The 19166-nt window shown below is 33.3% G+C and overlaps 2 protein-coding genes across 8 annotated transcripts in view; both read left to right on the top strand.

The window, feature by feature from the left end:
- Positions 1-4269: 4269 nt before the first annotated feature.
- LOC125418183 (TMV resistance protein N-like) overlaps positions 4270-19166 on the top strand; it is a 44711-nt gene continuing 29814 nt past the window's right edge. Inside the window, exons 1-7 of one of the 7 annotated variants that reach the window (XR_009639315.1) lie at positions 4270-4890; positions 5217-6330; positions 6513-6827; positions 6916-7986; positions 8071-9242; positions 10313-10550; positions 10696-10829. Coding sequence is in view for 1 of the 7 variants with exons in the window: in XM_060818216.1 (XP_060674199.1) it covers positions 4409-4890; positions 5217-6330; positions 6513-6827; positions 6916-7986; positions 8071-8748 (3660 nt within the window). In the remaining 6 variants the exon portion in view is untranslated. The other 6 variants (XR_009639316.1, XR_009639317.1, XR_009639314.1 and 3 more) reach the window with 6 other exon arrangements.
- LOC132804060 (uncharacterized) lies at positions 8863-11577 on the top strand. Its single transcript, XM_060817954.1, has 4 exons — positions 8863-8901; positions 9371-9448; positions 10717-10893; positions 11099-11577. The coding sequence occupies exons 1-4, from the start codon at positions 8863-8865 to the stop codon at positions 11366-11368; spliced, it is 564 nt and encodes a 187-aa protein (XP_060673937.1). The 3' UTR covers positions 11369-11577.

Below are 19166 nucleotides of genomic sequence, written 5' to 3'. Positions count from 1 at the left end.
CAAGTGTGAAGAATCAATATTTACAATTATTGAGTTAGTTGATTTCATAGATTTCCTATAAGTCAATGAATTTTGCAAATTCATCGATTTCCTATAATTCAATGAATTTTGCGAAAATTTGCATAATGGAAGTTTCTAAAAATAGAACATGTGTTTGATAAATAAAGAAGCAATTTTGTTGGCACTCATATTGCCTTAGTTTTATCTTAGCTTTGTTAGGAGGCTTACAATTGTAGATCCCATGGTCTACCCGCAATGAAGTCAGAAATCATAAAACTTTGACCAATCCACCTCATTATTGACGTACACTAAACAGCCAAATATGAAAACCCGAAAGGAGAATCTAAAACAAACAATACAATATCTAATTGGGAATTCTTCACAAAATAAACGGAACGCAACAATATATAAGCAATGCGAGTATCAAGTCAGCTCCTAATATTTTAAATGATATGAGACACCTGGAATCATGTACCAAGCAACAAGCTTAAACATTAAAAATGATGTCCCATGGCAAAATCCTCCAAATTGCACACCAGAAAGTCAATATTTTGACACCATTGCAATGGCTATATTCATAACAAAATTATAAATCTAAGTACCTCTAAAATTTTTTACCTTCCCTAGAATTAAGATTATTTATTTCCAAAATAGATGAGCAACTTTTGATTCGAAAGCTTATGAACTATAAACTATCTTCCCACAAATAGACAATATACATTATTAAAGCAGCATTTCAACATCCCCAGTTTTGATTATAGTAAATCAATCAACAATATGTTACTAGAAAACGAAAGAGGAATCTGACCATTTTAAGAAATTCAGTGGAATCCAATACATAAAACCAAGTAAAATTTCATAAATCTGAATCCTAAATTCCAATAAACAGAACAGTTCAGGAAAAGAACAATAAAAACTGAGCAAAATTCAAACATTTACATAAAAATAAAATTAAAAAAAAAAACTTATGATTAATGCTACATAGCAGTAATGCTAAATAAATAACATCGCACATAAATATATACATACAAGGAGTGTCTAATATGAGGTCCGTCCGTATGGCTCCTATGCAATCCAAAAACATACTGAAATTCCCTGCCTTTCGATTGTTATATCTATCACGGACGGTGGAAATTGAAGCTTCCCTCATGTGTGGGTTTTTTTGCACATTTCTCCCCTTCCCATTCACCATGCTGCATACGACTGTGTTCCAACTAGTTATTATTTTGGTATTTACCTCCTTGTTATAAACGTAGCTTCACCAATATACCTGAAAACACCAAGAATAGGAAGTACCTTCTGCATTTTAGTACTCATCTTTTTATGAGGAGCACTGCTGCAGCACCATCACTCAACTGAATGGAATTCCCAAAAAAATATGAACTTCATTGTCAATACAACTACTGATAATCAACTCTATAGATAGATATGACCAATAAAAATTTAAAAAAAAAAGAAAAAAAAATTCTACCAATCCATTTCTATCTTTAATACCTGCTGTTATTGACCCATCCTGCCGGAATGAAGGCTTTAGCTTTGCCAGATCTGTCATTTTAGGATTTGGTCGATTCCATCATCCACAGAAATCTAACAAGCTTCTCAACTCTAGATATTGGAGCCACAATCTTAAAAAAGAAAGCAATTTCTTGAATATTTGCTCCTAGTAAACAATGAGATCCATAGAATAAACAAAATAATTCAAAAGAGTTTATTACATTATGATTTCTAGAAGCCTAAGTAAATAAGAATAACTATATACATTAAGTGATTACCCAAAAAAAAAAATAAAAAATAAAAACACTTTAAAAGCAATGAAACAAAAAGAGAAACATTATTATTATTATTATTTAAAAGAACAGAACTGAACCAGAATGCAAAAAAAATATATATATAAAACATAAAAACACAAACAGAGGTATAGAAAAATCAAAATGAAGGAGAGGAAGGAAGGAATGGCAAAGAACCCACACTCCAACGGCAAGGCACTAACGGCGGCGACTCTTTCTGGTTCTGAAGGGTGGCTGGTTGGGCTGGATTTGAGATTTTTGAAATAATCAGGTTGGTGGCTGGTTGGGTTGGTTCCGAACGGGGAGATGCGAGTGGGAAGGGGGTGGAAGCAGAGGAGAAGAGGAATTTTGGCAAATGTGGTTTCAGCTGATACGAGCGGGAATGCGAGCTGCTGTGAGCGGGAAGGGGAGATTTTGCCAAAATTCTCACATGAGAGTTGCAATTCCATCTGGACCGTTGACGCTAGCTATGAAAATCCAATGGTCTTTATTCTCTCACGTTTTTGGTCCATAAAGAATGCATGCGGTCGGTCCTTACTCTAGACTTTCCCTATATATATATATATATATATTTTGAAAGACTAAGTCTCAAAATATTCAAAGAGCAATTTGAAATACTTATGAAGAAAAAGAAGCAAAAGTCCTTGCAAATACCTTTGATCATTTGGACCTAAAGGCTTTAAGATCAATCATAATGTTAAATTTGATCGGAATCGGACCGTTGAATCTTCCGTCTAATAGCTCAAAGGATAATTATAAAGAAGGGTTGAATTGAAAGCCCAAAAAATCAGTCATTTATTGGCCTTTCTTGGGGGGTCCTTTTTTGGTCAAATCAGCTGGAGTTCTCTGGCTCTCTCTTTTTACTTGCCAGCTGGATTTAGGCTGTATTAACCTTTCCGCTCCCTCTCTTTTCCTCCCCCCAAAAAATCACCCCTTTTTTTGTTTTTATCTTTTGTTTGTTGTTGTTGTTTGTTTGTTTGTTTTTTTTCTTTTCCCTCTTTGCCTCACCAAGCACGAAGAATAAAATTGGATACATTTTTTCAATTTATTTTTTAAAAAATTCATTTAATATGTAATTATTATTATTATTATAATCAAAATTTCGTCTACTATATTAAAAATAATATAATTATTTAAAAATTCAATTATAATAATAAAAAATAATGATAATTTGGATAAATGATATGCTTTTATTGGGTTATTATAATAGGATTCGATAACTAAAAAAAAAAATCAAATATTATTAATTTTTATTTTTAATATATTTTTAATTCGTTTGTATTATTTTATTTTTATAATAAAAGGGTTCAATCACTAACTATTTTTATTGTGCTATGGATGAAGTTTTTTTTTTTTTTCTAATATTTTACCATAGGTCTAAAATAGTTTATATTATAAATATTGCATTTACAAATATTATTTGTTAATTTTTTGCAGTTTTAAAGTTTTAAATAGAGTATTTGGTTAAATGTTATTTATTTTTTTTCATATAAACTGATTTTTGATAATTTATTTTAAATAGTAATATAAAAAATACATATAAAATATAAGTTCATTATACAGTTATAATTAGAATATAATACAAACTGATACAATACAAACTAATATAATATAACATATCAAATGTATTTTTAAGGTGTTCCCAAAGGTTCTTCTTCTTCTTCTTCTAATGAAAAAATAGATATGTGATCATATATTATAATGAAAGATGATAAAACTTTTATTTTTATAGTTACCAAAAAAAAATTATTGTTTTCTTATCTATAAAATAAAACATTTAAAATGATAGTTATAAAACAAATGGTGAAAGAATTTAATTTTTTTTATTCTAAGGGGACTTAAATCATTTTATCATATCACATGAGAGAAAGAAAAAAGATTTTGGTCACAAGTTAATTTTTAAAAGGCATTTTTGAATTTTTTAAAATTTTAGACATAATTTGAAATGGCTGTAAACCTCGTATGCTATAAGCGATATTAACCATAAACAAAATGATTCTATTACACTCCGACTACTCCTAATTCAATTTCACGAGTGTTCCACATAAAGAACAAGCCGACTTGAAAATTATTAATTATTGTATAATAAACAATAGGCACTAACCACATAAGATGCCAAAGTTAGATTTTAAATCAAAATTTTCTTTCTTTGGTTTTGTAATTTATTATATTCTTCGTATTGTGCTTTAATTTTGAATCAATAATTCACATTCGTACTCCATATGATCATTTAACCTAATAATAATAATAATATTTTTAATTCTTTTCCCCAAAAAAAAAAAAAACAATTACTGGAAAGAAATTTTTTTGTCTATTCTGCCGTGGGCTCTACTTTTTCTCAGTTTATTATAGTCAAAACCGCGTGACCGAGTCAAATGTTTTAGTAAAGTTGGTCTACATGGTAATGCTAAGCTTAATTATATTCTCTCCGATCGAGACTATAGTAAAGTTTAACTATTTTCTGATAACTTTAATTAATTATCTGTGCTCTGCCCTTCTTCATTGAGGAGAGAGTTTCGATCTGTGGTATCTTATATACAAGAAAAGCTAGCCAAGAAATCTATAATTTTCCAATTGATATTTTCCTTGTACTTGTGAATTTGCAGCTGATTAGAGCAAGCATGACTTCTTCTTCTTCTTCTCTTTCACTTGACGAAAAGTACGATGTGTTTCTCAGCTTCAGAGGTGAGGATACACGCGATACTTTCACTAGCTACCTTTATGCAGCTTTATCAGCAAAGCAAGTCTCAACTTTCATGGATCATGAGCTTGAAAGAGGGGATGAAATTTCACCAACACTTAGCAAAGCAATCGAGGAATCCAAGATTTCGGTGATCATTTTCTCCAAAAACTATGCTTCTTCTACATGGTGTTTGGATGAACTCGTGCAGATACTTGAATGCAAGGAAAGAAGAGGGCAGGTTGTTATGCCAATCTTTTACGGCATAGATCCATCGGATGTACGAAAACAGAAGGGGAGTTACAAAATTGCATTTTCTGAGCATGAAAAACGTTTCCATGATAGAATGGGAATGGTGAATCAATGGAGAGCTGCTTTAACAGAAGCATCCAATCTATGTGGCTTGGATTCAAAGGATTTCAGGTAACTTTTCTATTCTACAATCATTAACTACATTTTTCTAAATGAATGGGAAAATGAGAGAAATTTGACGAACTCCATTTTAAGATGGTAAAATGTATTAAAACAATATAATAACAATAAAATGCTGTCTAAAAAAAAAATAAAAAATTCTGTTTTCATGTTAAAGCGGTAAAAACCTGAGTGAAAATAAATTGTGTAATTCAAATAAATAAATAAATATATTGCTAGAGTTGCTCCATTTCTTTTCTCTCACATGACACTATATATATATATATATGTCAATTATATTTTTCTAACAATTATATCTTTTTCAATCATTTTTATAGGCCTGAAAACAAGTTAGTTCAAAAACTTATTGAAGACATTTCAAAGAAATTGCCTAAGTATCTTTCATCAAATATGCATATCAATGGACATCTTATAGGAATTGAAAAAAAGATCAAGGAAATTGAATCAAAATTATGCACTGGCATAAAAGATGTTCGCATTATAGGTATTTGGGGCATGGGAGGTATTGGCAAGACAACCCTTGCTAGTGCTGTTTTTCAAAGATTGTCGTATTTTCAATTTGAAAGTTACTGCTTTCTTTGGAATATTAGGGAAGAATATTTAAGGTGTGGACCAAATTATTTGAGAAAGAAACTTCTGTCCGAGTTATTAAGTGATGAATCGATTTTGAGGATGGACACTCCATTTGTAGCATCACCTTTTATTCATGACAAACTCAGCCGGAAAAAGGTGCTCATTGTTCTAGATGATGTGGACAGTTCAACCCACTTAGAAGCTTTAGTAGAAGGATATGATCACTTTGCACCTGGGAGCAGAATCATTGTCACAACTAGAAATGTGCAAGTACTAATTAAAAAAGAAGCTGATGATATTTACAAGCTTGAAGGGTTAAATAAGAATGAATCTTTCGAGCTGTTCAGTTTGCATGCTTTTGGAAACAGTTTTCCTTCAAAAGATTATGAACTGCTGTTAAACCGTGCGACAAGCTATGCTGATGGAAATCCATTAGCTCTTAAAGTCTTGGGTTCTTTCCTTCGCTCCAAAAGCACAGATGAATGGGAAAGTGCACTAAATAAATTGAAAACAATTCCCAACAAGGACATTTTAGATGTGCTGAGAATCAGTTATGAAGGACTAGATGATAAAGAGGTCAAAAATCTATTTCTTGACATTGCATGTCTACTTAATCAATCTTTTACTAGAGATGATGTAGAAAACATGTTAGATGCAGGCCATTCTTTTGTGAAAATAGGATTAACTGTGCTTATTGAAAAGTCTTTAATTGAAAGTCATGAAGACAACAAGCTATGGATGCATGATTTGTTGCGGCAAGTGGGCAGGGCTATTGTTCTTGATGAACATAGAGAACCTAGTAATCGTAGCCGATTGTGGGATGTGAGAGATGTTTGCCATGTCTTCGAAAGAAACACGGTAAGTGCAAATGCTTTATTTATTTTTTTCTCTTTTAAATGACAGATAACTTCTTATAAAAGAAACACTAAATACAAAATCATTTTCGAGAAACTAAATTATAAAGTGTATATAAGAGTTCTTAATACATATCCTTAATTATACTGTATTCTTATCTATGTTAGTGTTCATTTGATCATCAGGGAACTGCAGCAGTTGAAGGCATCTCATTTAACATGGCTGAGATTAGTAAAGATGTTAAATTGTGCCATGCAGCATTCTCAGAGATGTATAATCTACGAATTCTCAAAATTCATTGTGACAATATTGATGAGAACAAGTTCAAACTGTACATTCCCCAAGGTCTTGGTTCTTATCTTTCTGATAAGCTAACATATCTTCGGTGGGATTTATACCCTTTGGAATCTTTGCCATCAAAGTTTTCTCCTGAAAATCTTGTTGAGCTGGTACTACGTGGCAGCCATATTCAAAAACTTTGGAATTATCATGAAGTTAAGGTATGCTTAATATGTTCTACTGTAATTAGATATAATGAACTTGCATTCTAATTAACTCTAATCCTTTTTTTTTCTCCTTCTATTACAGTCTCTTCCAATATTAAGGAGGATCGATCTTAGCTATTCCAAGTTCCTTACTCAAATACAAAATCTGTCTCTGGCTCCGAATCTGGAAAGTATAAATCTTGAAGGGTGTAAAAGTTTGGTACATGTTCTTTCATCTCTTCAAAATCTGTACAAGCTTACATATCTAAATTTGAGTGGCTGCTCCAAACTCAGAGATTTTGAAGAGATATCAAAAACAACAGAGGAGTACTTGGATGTTGCAAGGTTAGGAGGCACTAAGAATCTTTTAATTAATTTCACATTTCTCAGAAGTTGCATCCGAAGTTTTATGGGCAATTTTTGCCTCTACTCATCCAAGGGTCACATTTCTCAAAAGTTTGCACCCAATTTAAAATGTTTACTTTTAAGTGAAACAGCTATAGAGACGGTGCCCCCATCAATTGGGCATCTCTCAGGTCTTGTGGAATTGAATTTGAGTTATTGCACAAGACTTAAAAGTCTTCCATCAAGCATTTGTCATTTGAAATCTCTTGAATCTTTAGTTCTCAGTGGTTGTAAGGAACTGAAAACATTTCCAGAAATCTTGGAGCCTATGGAACACTTGAGAACTTTTTGGTTAGATGAATCGGGGATTAAAGAGTTGCCAGAGTCGATTGAAAATCTAGTATCTCTCAAAGAATTATATATACATCGATGCACAAACCTTGAGTTTCTACCCAACCGTCTACGTAAATTGAGGAACCTTGAGACGATAGCGCTCGACCACTGTTCAAAATTTCAAAAATTGCCTTCCCTTCCACCGTCTTTGCTCTACTTGTCTCTGAATTATTGTGAGAAATTGGAATCTTTACCCGAGCTTCCATCACTGTGTTTGGAATTGTATGCAAAATACTGCACGTCACTGGAGAAAATTTTAAAATGGAGGGCTCCACTATTAGACAATCTGGGTATTGATGTCACTGGAAGTAAGGGTGATACTCTTCAAACTTTTGACTTTTATGGATGTGAAAATTTGGATCAGAACACATGCAACACTATGCTCGCTAATCTTGCAGTAATTCAAATTCTGTCTCGTCTAAAATTTGTAACAGATGTATGTATATCTATTTCTCTTCGTTTGCTGAGATGCTTTATGATTTTTGAGCAAGTTTATTAATTTCCCACGTTCATGAAACAGGGCACAGATTACATTAATGTTCTAGTTTTACGCCATCCAGGAGATGAAATTCCAAAGTGGTTCAGCTATCAAACTTGTGGGACTTCAATCAATAACATTATGCTTCCTCCATATTGGAATAATGATGACTTGTTGGCTTTGGCTTTCTGCATTGTTCTTCGTCGGAATATAATTGACCATGGTATAGACTTCTATATTCATTCTGAACTAAATCTTAAAACCATCGATGATGGCCGTCTTTACAAATATCATGATTATTCTTGGTGGATATCGGAAAACAATGTTAGATCAGATCACGTGCTCATATGGTATGTAGAAAAACGGTCTTTACAATATTCAGAATGCAATAAATTTAGCAAAGAAATGGATGGACTAAATTGGCCCTCCACTTGTAGCACTGAGGCCTCTTTCCATGTCCGTCCTTTTTTTATTGATAGCAGCGAGCAAGCTTTAGACATTCGAAGTGATCAAGCAAGACATGAGTATGCCGAGATTAAGAAGTTTGGGGTTCGGTTTGTGTACAAACAAGACATGGAGAGATGTGATGCAGAAACTGAAAGAAAGAATAAGAGACATTTCAATGAATGTTGTGAATCAAGTGGAAGTGAAGCTGTTGACTCTCTTGAGGAAGAAGACGATGATCATGAATCACATTCAAAGAAACTCAAGGTTATATGACCGTTTAGAAGATGCAGAGCAATTGGATGTTGAGGAACGAAAAAAACAGAACAATTTTGTGCTACAACTTCGAGAAATGCTTTGCAGCTAATTATGAAATCATTATTGGCACTGATGTATATGAACAAGAAAATCAAATATTTGTCTCCTAAGGTAAATCCATTTACTTTGTTTTTTCGGTAAATTTAATTTGTATGAGTTAGTATACTCTGTTTACAACATGCGTTTTGTAATATTTTGATGGTACTAATATATAAACTAATAAGTTTACAAATTGTAGGGTAATTTCTTAAGGAAAATTTTGTCTTTTGTTTGAAATGATAGACATAGAGGGGGAAAAAATTGACATGAAAAGTATTTTGATGGACTTTTCATGTATATATTGATGAACTTCGTTCATCACCATTTGGCATGTCTTTTGTAGTTTCAGGCTTTGAAGAATATGAGTGTGAGCTATGCAGACACCATGGCACGTAGCTTCAAATGAATGAATGGTACAGTGCCTTGGAGAAGTTCTCTCTTCCTCCTGTCTTTCTTCTTATTTTGGCATTGCAACAATTGTTTTTATAATATCAATATGAATTTCTTTTATAACTATGAGCCATTTTACATATATTTGCAGAGGAAATCAAATGAAATAGAGAATGAATTGCATAAGAATTACGATCCTGAGTTGTTTATGGTGCATTTTATGGGTCAAGTAAATCTTTACATCTTGAACATTCTTAACATTCTGAGAATAATAATTATCTATCTGATTTAATTTCTTACTTTGTTATTATTCTCTGTTGGAAGTGTTTGACAAAATGTGTTTATGCATGGTTGGACATTTTTGTGTTTTTGAATTGTAGTTTGTCATAACAAATACTCTTTCCATCAGGTACTAAATAGTAGATTCTGAGTCGGCATAGATTTGGTTTTGAATTGGATAATGTCATTTTCTCAAAATATATCGATTTTATGATGATCAATTGCATCTAGTATGCATGTATTTGAACTATTAGCTTGATTACTACCAAGAAGTTAAACACCCAAGTATGATATATGGGTTAGCTTGGAGCTCTACAAGGTCTCATTCATCTTTCTTCGGAGCAGTACCATTGAGTTATATACATGGAGAACATTGCAACATTCTGCTAAACACTTGGGAGCCTTAATACTTTTCTTGCTAAAATATGTTGTGGAACTCTGTATATTCATTTCACTTAGACTGGTTTTGTTAATGATGGTGAAATTGCTCAAATTGGAATTTTTTTTTTTTTTTTTTTTTTTGGTGAAATGGATTGTAATATTCAGTAAGCAATTTTTATTGGTTCATTGTCAAGTAGTTTAGATTATGTGTCAAATTAAAAGTGCAAATGTTCTGCATCATAGCACTTGCAATGGTCCTGTGTTAATATACCTGAAAAAGTTTAGTCACTTATAATAGCATCATGCAGTCGAAATTTTAACAGTAATCTTTATATATCTGTGGTTCATGTTGTTAAATTTTAACAGCAGTAGAAATTTTTTTAATTTTTTAAAAAAACTTTAACAACTTTAACGCATGGCTCTTTTATTATAGGCTATAGTTATTGGCCAGATGGCAGCCATGCACCCTTTGATATAACGCAAAGCAAAAGTCAAGACACACACGCAAACTTGGAACTATCCTCCTTGGTAACCCACTGCTTCGGCTGGCTAGGAGCTCTATATAACTCACATTAAATTCATATATATAATACAACCATACAAGAACAACCATTTTTCCAGCTGATCAAATAAAATGGAGAAAATGGAGAGAGAGAAACAACTTCTGCAAGGTATGTCTCTACGTTTTTATATCTCTATGCCACTGATACACCATAGCTAAGTTTGTTCCAATAGGTATTCTGGACTCTGTCTTACCACCAATTATATCTCACTTCCTTTTCTTACCTCTCAAACTCTCCTCTGCCAATCTTGGAGGCAACACAGCTTTATTCATAGCTTGGCTTGCCAGCTTCAAGCTCTTACTTTTCGCTTTCCATCATTGCTTCCCTTTGTCGAGTTCTTCTGGGGCTTGAGATGGAGCCACAGTTCGATGAACCATATCTCGCCACGTCTCCACAGGACTTCTGGTCAAGGAGATGGAACCTCATGATCGGCAACATCCTCAGTCTTGCTGTCTAAGGAACCATCGTTAAAGCTCTCGGCAAGTGTCACCGGCCGAAAGTGGGCTTTCACTTCCGGCGATCATGTTAAAATTTACGGTGTCGGAGATCATACATGAGCTCATGTTTTACTATTTGGGAGGTCACCTGGTTCTCTATCCTTTATGGGGCTTGTTTGGGGGTTGAGATTTGTTTGAAACAGGTTTTGACCCCGAAAGTTCCGGCTATCAAGATTGATATCAAGGCCGTTGACCATTGGATTCCTTATGGTTACGGCGTCTTGGCTTTTCTTTTCACCGCTCCTCCAGTGTAACGCTGATGTTACAACATCTAATGAGTACGCGACGGTGGCTGCATGCGATCGTGAGAAAGAATATTGGGAGTGCTTTCTTTTTGAAACAATATTTGATCATATATGCATAGATCACCAAATTAAAGAATTACATGGTGGATTATTAGAGAAAAGTTATAAACAAGCTGACCGATGACAGGTAGGAGATAATTTCTTTTGTATCCCGGGCTCCTTGCAAGCAGAGAGATGCCATAAATCTTTTAGAACACGATCATAGATTATGTGATTAAATAAATTCTGCCATTGTATGTTAAATACATAAACTGGAAAGTCTTATACTAAACAAATTGAACAATATTGTAAACAATGTATCAAGTTTTTATAATGCAACAACCGATAGTTTGGCTATGCATTCAGAAACTTCCATCCATTCCTTTCACTTCAAACAAGTGGTAGTGGTCAGATTGTAGATTTCTTCATTCCATGTGTCCCTTTTTGTTTCTTTCATGTCCGAGTATTACTCAGTCTTGTGTAGAAAGAAAAGCTCAAGATAAATTGTTGCAATTAATGCTGCACATTTCTAAAGAGAATTCTAGAACTACTTAGGTGGCAAATAAGGCTGGGAGATTGATGAAGATATTTTGTATAAGTGTTCTTATTTCCTCTCTCCTTTCCTTTCTCCACCGAGAGTATCCCACAATATCTTTCAATAAATTCCATTATAAATAAATAAGTAAAAGTTAACAAATTTCAAAAAACAGAGAGATAGCAGGGGCTCTTTAGCCTTTCAACCCCATTATTCCATTTAAGAGAGAACAATTAAGAGCATGATCATATAAATAGGATGGTTTTTGTTTTGTTTTTCTTTTTCTTTTGGTTAAAAAATATCTTTTCGTTTTTCTCTCAAATTGAAAATATTATAGGTTAATCATACTTTTCTAAAGATTTAAGACATGCTCAAAGTTTGTATACTTTTGAAGACAGAGAGATAGCAGAGCCTTCACTACGAGGAAAAAAAAAAGGGTAGCTGGGGCTTCTGAGAGCATGATCATGTAGCTAGGATTTTTTTTTTTTTTTTTTTTTGGGTTAAAAAATCTCTCTTACTTTTTCTCACAAATTGAAATATTAAACATACTTTTAAAAGATTTAGAACATCCTCAGAATATGTTTACTTCTGAAGGCAAAGAACATTATGCTCATAATGGATATCGCAAAAAGCGTATTAAATGACCTAGGTATACCCATAACAAAATGTCAAATGGCTGATATTTGGATCCTCCACCATATTTCTACTCTGCCACTATTGAGATTAAAATTCAACTTATTTTGTGCATTTATCAAATGGAAAATTATCAAAATACACTAAGCCCATCAATCTAGTTCAAGATTCAAGTTACATAGTTCTAAAGTCGTACATAGATATAAGAAATTTAATGGAAGGAAAGCAGAAATTGTACAATTACCTCTCAATGCATGCTCATAATTGAAGAGTCCAAAAGTTTTGAATAAGATCCAGTTCCTGCAATATAACATTAATTAAACAAAAACTTGTTCAAGCATAAAAATCTCTGAGGGAGGACATAAACATTGGCAGTGACCATCTGAAATACATATTGTATTTGACTTCTGTAATTAGCCATTCTATCTAATATACAAGGACAAGAATCTAGAATTATCTTCCAAAGAAAAGAGGAAGTACTTTTATAAGAAACAAATATATAACATAAATGAGTGGTGATAAATAGGTACAAAAAGACCAAATTAATTGATGAGTAGGTTACCTTCCGATTATCTAAAGACGCAATGAAAGACTGAAAGTGCGGAAATTTCAAATTTGGGATATGAGCAACCTTATACCAATCAGCACCTTTTCTACTTTGGCATCCTTGCAATAAGATTGGAAAACCCACAATCTCCAGTATGTTGAAAGAAGAGTCTCTACTTATTCCGCCAGGGTAGGATGCCAAATAAGGACATATCAAGCCAAATGAGGACATACCAAAATACTCAAATCTTTTGTGTGATACAAGTTCGCTGATCCAATATGGAAGGCTCTTTCTATTGCAGCGCCAAATATGGAGTTCTTGCAAACTTATAAGACCTTCAAGCCCATGAGGCAGAACGGCTAGTTTTGGAAGATAATCAACTCTCAAAAAACTGAGGGCCTCATAATTTTGCATTTTCTTGGTTTACCGCGCACTATTACATAGACAAAAAAAGAGCATAAAATGACGCTATTTACCTTCCAACTATCCCAAATTGATGATCCCAATGGAATTCTGAGCAACGAGAAACAAAATGACGCTATTTACCTTCCAACTATCCCAAATTGATGATCCCAATGGAATTCTTTCTCTTTTTATATTCAGAATTAACCCGTTTAGAAAATGAAATTTAAAAGGAGTTAAAAAGAATTGATTTCTTGAGAATTAATTTGTTAATAATTAATTTTTTTATAAATAATTTTTTAAAATTTTAGTTAGTATTAAATAATTAATTAATTTGTGCTTTAAATTTTAAAAAAATGATTGTTTTTAATAAAATATATAAAATTATAGGAATTTCAAAATCACTTTTTTTTTTTTTTTGCGGAATATATTTTCTATCATATTTTCCCATATGTTGAAGTTTACTTTCCTTGGGACTAACAATTTTTTTACCATAAAAATGGTCCAAATCTAAAAAATTTCAAATTTTCACCCAAATTAGGTTTTAGATTTTTTTCTTAACGGAAGAAAAAGGTGCACTATCCAGAAGATTTGCTCGGGCCAGTTCGCTTTCACTTGGTCGCTTAAATAGTCCATAATTTTGTAACCTTTTCAGACTCTTTATTACATAATTTTTAAATTTTTTTAAAGAAAAAAGTAATTAATTAATTAATTAATTATCAGCAATTTTATTTTATTTTATTTTATTTTTTTGGTTGTGGATGAAATGATGTGTATCACTTGAATAGACTATTATAGCTTATCAATTTTTATAATTTTACTTTTTCTCTGTGTGACGTGGAAGGAAATCTTACGTCAAAAAAGTAATTTACGGGGGAAAAAAAAAAAGGTTTCCTTCCACATGCGTCAGAAACGTATGACTTTCTTCCATATGTAAAGTTGCATTAAATTTTCAACCGAACCACCTGTTTTTTTTCCCCCCAACCTATATCATTTTATAAATATATATATATATATATACATAAATAAGAAATATGTCATATCACTACAAATAATAATAATAATAATAAAAGAGAGAGCATTAGCCATCGAACTTAGCTACCATAAATTATTGTGGCTAAAATCATTTTTGGCAACAATAAAAAGCTTTTTAGCCCTAATAATTAAATTTAATTATTAAAATTGTCGTTGCCAAAAGTGTGGTTATAAATTTTTAACCATAATATGTTGTCGTTAGAAACTTCTAGCCACAGCATCATTGGCCAGAACCTAATAACGATTTTTTCTGTAGCTAAAAACATTTACTTACTAAATATAGACTTTACGGCACTCCATTTATTGTGGCCAATATTCTGTTTTTTCATAATATATGTGCATATAATCAATTACTATCCGTTAATATTTTTATATATTTGAAAATATATTTAAAATATGATTAATTATAATAAAAATATAAAAAATTATATTTCATAACTATGCAATATAAACATAGCAAGTCTAGCTTATATTATAAAAATAAGAATAAAAAAATCATATATTTCGTGAACTACATTTAAAAACAGACACAAAGCACAACAAAATCACAAAAATAAAAAAGTTTTCATAAAAGAAAATTATTACAAAAATAGGTCATGATTTAATTTACAAACTCAATTTTTTTGGGTTTTGATGCCTCATGATGATCTGTCCATCTCTACATCTTCAGGGCACTCCATGATAGTGAAGATTTTGATTACAAAGGAAAAATGGCTCTGTGAAATCCCAGCTCAATGACGCCTGAGAGAGGAAAACAATTCTATTTATATGGATATATGTTATATACAAGGTTATCTGCTCTAGAAAGGACAAAACCAGTGGGTGGGTATAAGCCACGTGTAAAGCAATTCTTATACACAATTTTACTAATAAATTTAATGAATCTGTGAATTCTCTGTATTTCTAACAGCCCCCCTCAAACGAGAGGGTGAAGGTATCATTCCGAGTTTATGCCTGAATTCATGAAAACGAGTAGCAGAGATAGCTTTTGTCAAACCATTAGCAACTTCATCACTAGAAAGAACATATCTTACTTCTAATGCTTTCCCAAGAATTTTATTATGAATAAAGTGAACATCCACCTCAATGTATTTAGTTCGTGCATGAAAAACAGGATTTGAAGCAAGAGAGATGGCACTTTGATTATCACACCAGGTTATTGGACAAGAAGGAGGAACAATTTTCAGCTTCGTAAGTAGTGATTGAATCCAACCGATTTTAGCTGCTACATGAGCAAGTGCTCTATATTTTGATTCGGTGCTTGATCTCGCTACTACATGTTGCTTTCTAGAAGACCAAGAGACTAAAGAGTCACCCAAATATACACAGTATATGGCAATGGATTTTCTATCATCGGGACTACAAGCCCAATCTGCATTTGAGAAACCAGTTAAGGTAAGTCTGTCACAAGGTGATATATGTAAACCATAGTCCATGGTTCCTTTAAGATACCTGAGCACTCGTTTTGCTGCTTGCCAATGGGTTAAAGTTGGAGTGTGAAGATATTGGCTGAGTTTATTTACAATGAAGGCTATGTTGGGTCTTGTGTGAGAAAGATATTGTAAAGCACCAATCACACTTCGATAAGTAGTTGGATTTTCCAAAACATCACCTTCAATTACTGTTAAGTATTTACCAACTACAGCAGGTGTAGAGCAAGGCTTCAGATTTTCCATTTCAACCTTTTTAAGTAAATCATCAATATATTTTCCTTGTGTGAGATACAAACGAGAGCTATCTCTTGTGACTTCCACACCAAGAAAGTAATGGAGTTGTCCTAGATCCTTTAAAGCAAATAACCGAAGCAATGCTTTAATAAAATTCTGAATAAACTGAGTATTGCTGCTAGTCACTATAAAGTCATCCACATATATCAGCACAAATATCACAGTTGGCTTTTGAATAAGAAAGCAAAGAGATGTATCAGCTTTTGAATTTTTGAAACCCCAATTCAAGAGAGTGCTTCGCAATCTATCATACCATGCTCGAGGAGCTTGTTTGAGTCCATATAATGCTTTATTTAGTTTGCTCACATAATTAGGTTTGGTTTGATCAATATAGCCTTCAAGTTGGTGCATGTGTATTCTTCTTCCAAGAAACCATTCAAAAAGCCATTATTAATGTCAAGTTGTCGTACTTCCCAATTTTCAACAACAACAATAGCTAAGGTTACTCTAATAGTTGGAGCTTTGACCACAGAGCTATATGTCTCAAAGAAGTCGATTCTCGGATTTAGATGAAATCCCTTTCCAACCAATCTAGCTTTGTGCCTTTGTACACTCCCATCTGCATTATATTTGGTTCAAAAAACCCATTCGTTTCCAGCCAAATTGAAATGAGAAGAGTAAGGCACCAAGGTCCAAGTTTTATTCTTTATGAGAGCAAGATATTCTTCATCCATTGCATGTTCCCAATCTTTTGACTGTAAGGTTTCTTTTACTGCTGCAAGTTCAAAAGAGCCAATTTCTTGTGAAATTTGATGTTTCTGAGCATGTACTGAATATGTCTTTGGCTTGAAGATGCCACTTTTGGATCTTATTTCCATAGGATGACATGGTAATCGAGGCAAAGATTCATGTTGTTGTTGAGTCATTTCAAGAGCTAGTTCATGACTTGCCATTTCTTCTTTATCAGAGCCAGGAAATGTTTGCTCAATAGTTGAGGGGGAATTTTCTCTTATGTTGCTGTTAGACAATGAATCTTCTTGTAAGCAAGGAGTTTGGGTAGGATTTGTTGCATTGGAATTTTGAGTATTGCTTATACCAACCAAGTGATTTAGTGCATTTGAATTTGAATTATTTGATGGTTGACCTTCAGTCAAAGGGGCAAGAGTGTTTGGTTGCTCAAAAGAGGTCGTACTTAAAGGAAACTGAAGGCAATTAATTGCCATTGGTATGGATGTTGACTCTGAGACTCTTATATTTAGAAAACCAACTTTAAATGGAAATTCTTTCTCATTGAACTGAACATGCCTAGATATATAAATTCTACCACTGGAGCTTAAACATTTAAAACCTTTGTGTGAGTCACTATAACCCAAGAAAACACATTTGGTTGAGTGGAACTGAAACTTATGGTTTTGATATGGTCTAAGACAAGGAAAACAAGCACAACCAAACACTTTAAGTTGAGAGTAATTTGGAATTCTTTTATGGAGTTTTTCCCAAGGTGAAATACCTCGAAGGATGGGTGTTGGAAATCGATTTATTAAGCAGACAGCAGTTTGAAAGGCTTCCCACCAATATTTCAGAGGCATGGAAGCTTGGACCAAAAGGGTTAATCCCATTTCCACTATATATCTATGTTTTCTTTCTACTCCTCCATTTTGCTCACTAGTGTGAGGACATGGATGTTTAAATTCCACTCCAATTTGTTTTAGAAAAGGAACAAAGTTTCTAAACTCTCCACCCCAATCTGCTTGAAAAGTTTTTATTTTCTTATCAAACTTGTTTTCAACAAGAGCCTTAAACTGAATAAACGCATTTAAAGTTTCAGATTTGTTTTTCAAAAGATAAATCCATTTGTACCAAGTAAAGTCATCAAGAAAGCTAACATAATATTTAAAATTAGATGGAGAGGTCACAGATGAAGCACCCCAAAGGTCAGAGTGTATCAGCTCCAATGGTGAATTTGTGTGAGTATCAGCAGTTTTAAAGGGCAGAGAATGAGATTTGCCAAATTGACATGTATCACAGAAACTTGGATTTTCATTAAACTGAAATTTTTGATTGCAAGATTTAAGGACTTGACTCAAAACTCTATGAGATGGATGACTTAATCTCCTATGCCATACATCATTTGTTGACTCTAAACTTTGACTAAAGATACATGGTTTGACATCTCTTGAACAAGAAACTATACAAGCTTGCTAAAAGTTAGACACCCTTGTGTTTTCACCTCTAAGTCTTTGATTTTGAATACTGAGTGGAAGTTCAAGTTGGTACAAGTGTAAAAGACCTCTCAAGGGAAATATATCCACACCCTCTTATAAGGCATGCTTCATTCCCCTTTGCAACCGATGTGGGATCTCACAATCTACCCCTCTTGGGGCCCAGTGTCCTTGCTAGCACATCGATCCGGGTCTGGCTCTGATACCAACTGTAACAGCCCAGTCCATCTGCATGAGATATTATCCACTTTGGACCCAACCCGCACAGTTTTAAAAGGCCTCTCAAGGGAAAGATATTAACACCCTCTTATAAGGCATGCTTCGTTTCCCTTTCCAACCGATGTGGGATCTCACAACAAGCTTTCTCTAAGTTTCCCTTGCAACACCACCTTCTCGGCTTGCTTGTCCTTCACAAAACAAGAATTAGCATGAAATTCAACAACTACATTATTATCTGCTGTGAGTCTAGATATACTCAATAAATTTTTTGTGATTTTTGGAACATGCACAATTTGTTTGAGATGACTTGGTGAAATATGTGAACTTCTAGAATGAACAATAGATTTCCCTATGTGAGAAATTTTTAATTTAGAGCGATTTCCAACAGTCGAAAAATCATTACCATGATATTCAATATGTTGATTGAGATGGCTCATATCAGGGGTTGTGTGATTTGTTGCTCCACTATCAGCATACCAAGCTTGGTTTGCAACTATCTCTGGTGACGCAACATAAGCAGCAGCTTTTCTATCACCACTTTGGTTTCTTGAGGAGCCCATGTAGCTTTCATTAAAACGATGGTAGCAAAAAGCAGCTGAGTGTCCATACAAGCCATAGACTTGGCAAGTTGGCTTAGAGTTATCGAATCATCCACCATTGAATCTACCACCAAGACCTCTGTG

The sequence above is a fragment of the Ziziphus jujuba genome, chromosome 6 (genome assembly GCF_031755915.1).
Source record: "Ziziphus jujuba cultivar Dongzao chromosome 6, ASM3175591v1".
In the NCBI taxonomy this organism is placed as follows: domain Eukaryota; kingdom Viridiplantae; phylum Streptophyta; class Magnoliopsida; order Rosales; family Rhamnaceae; genus Ziziphus; species Ziziphus jujuba.
This window is presented reverse-complemented; position numbering and strand designations above follow the sequence as displayed.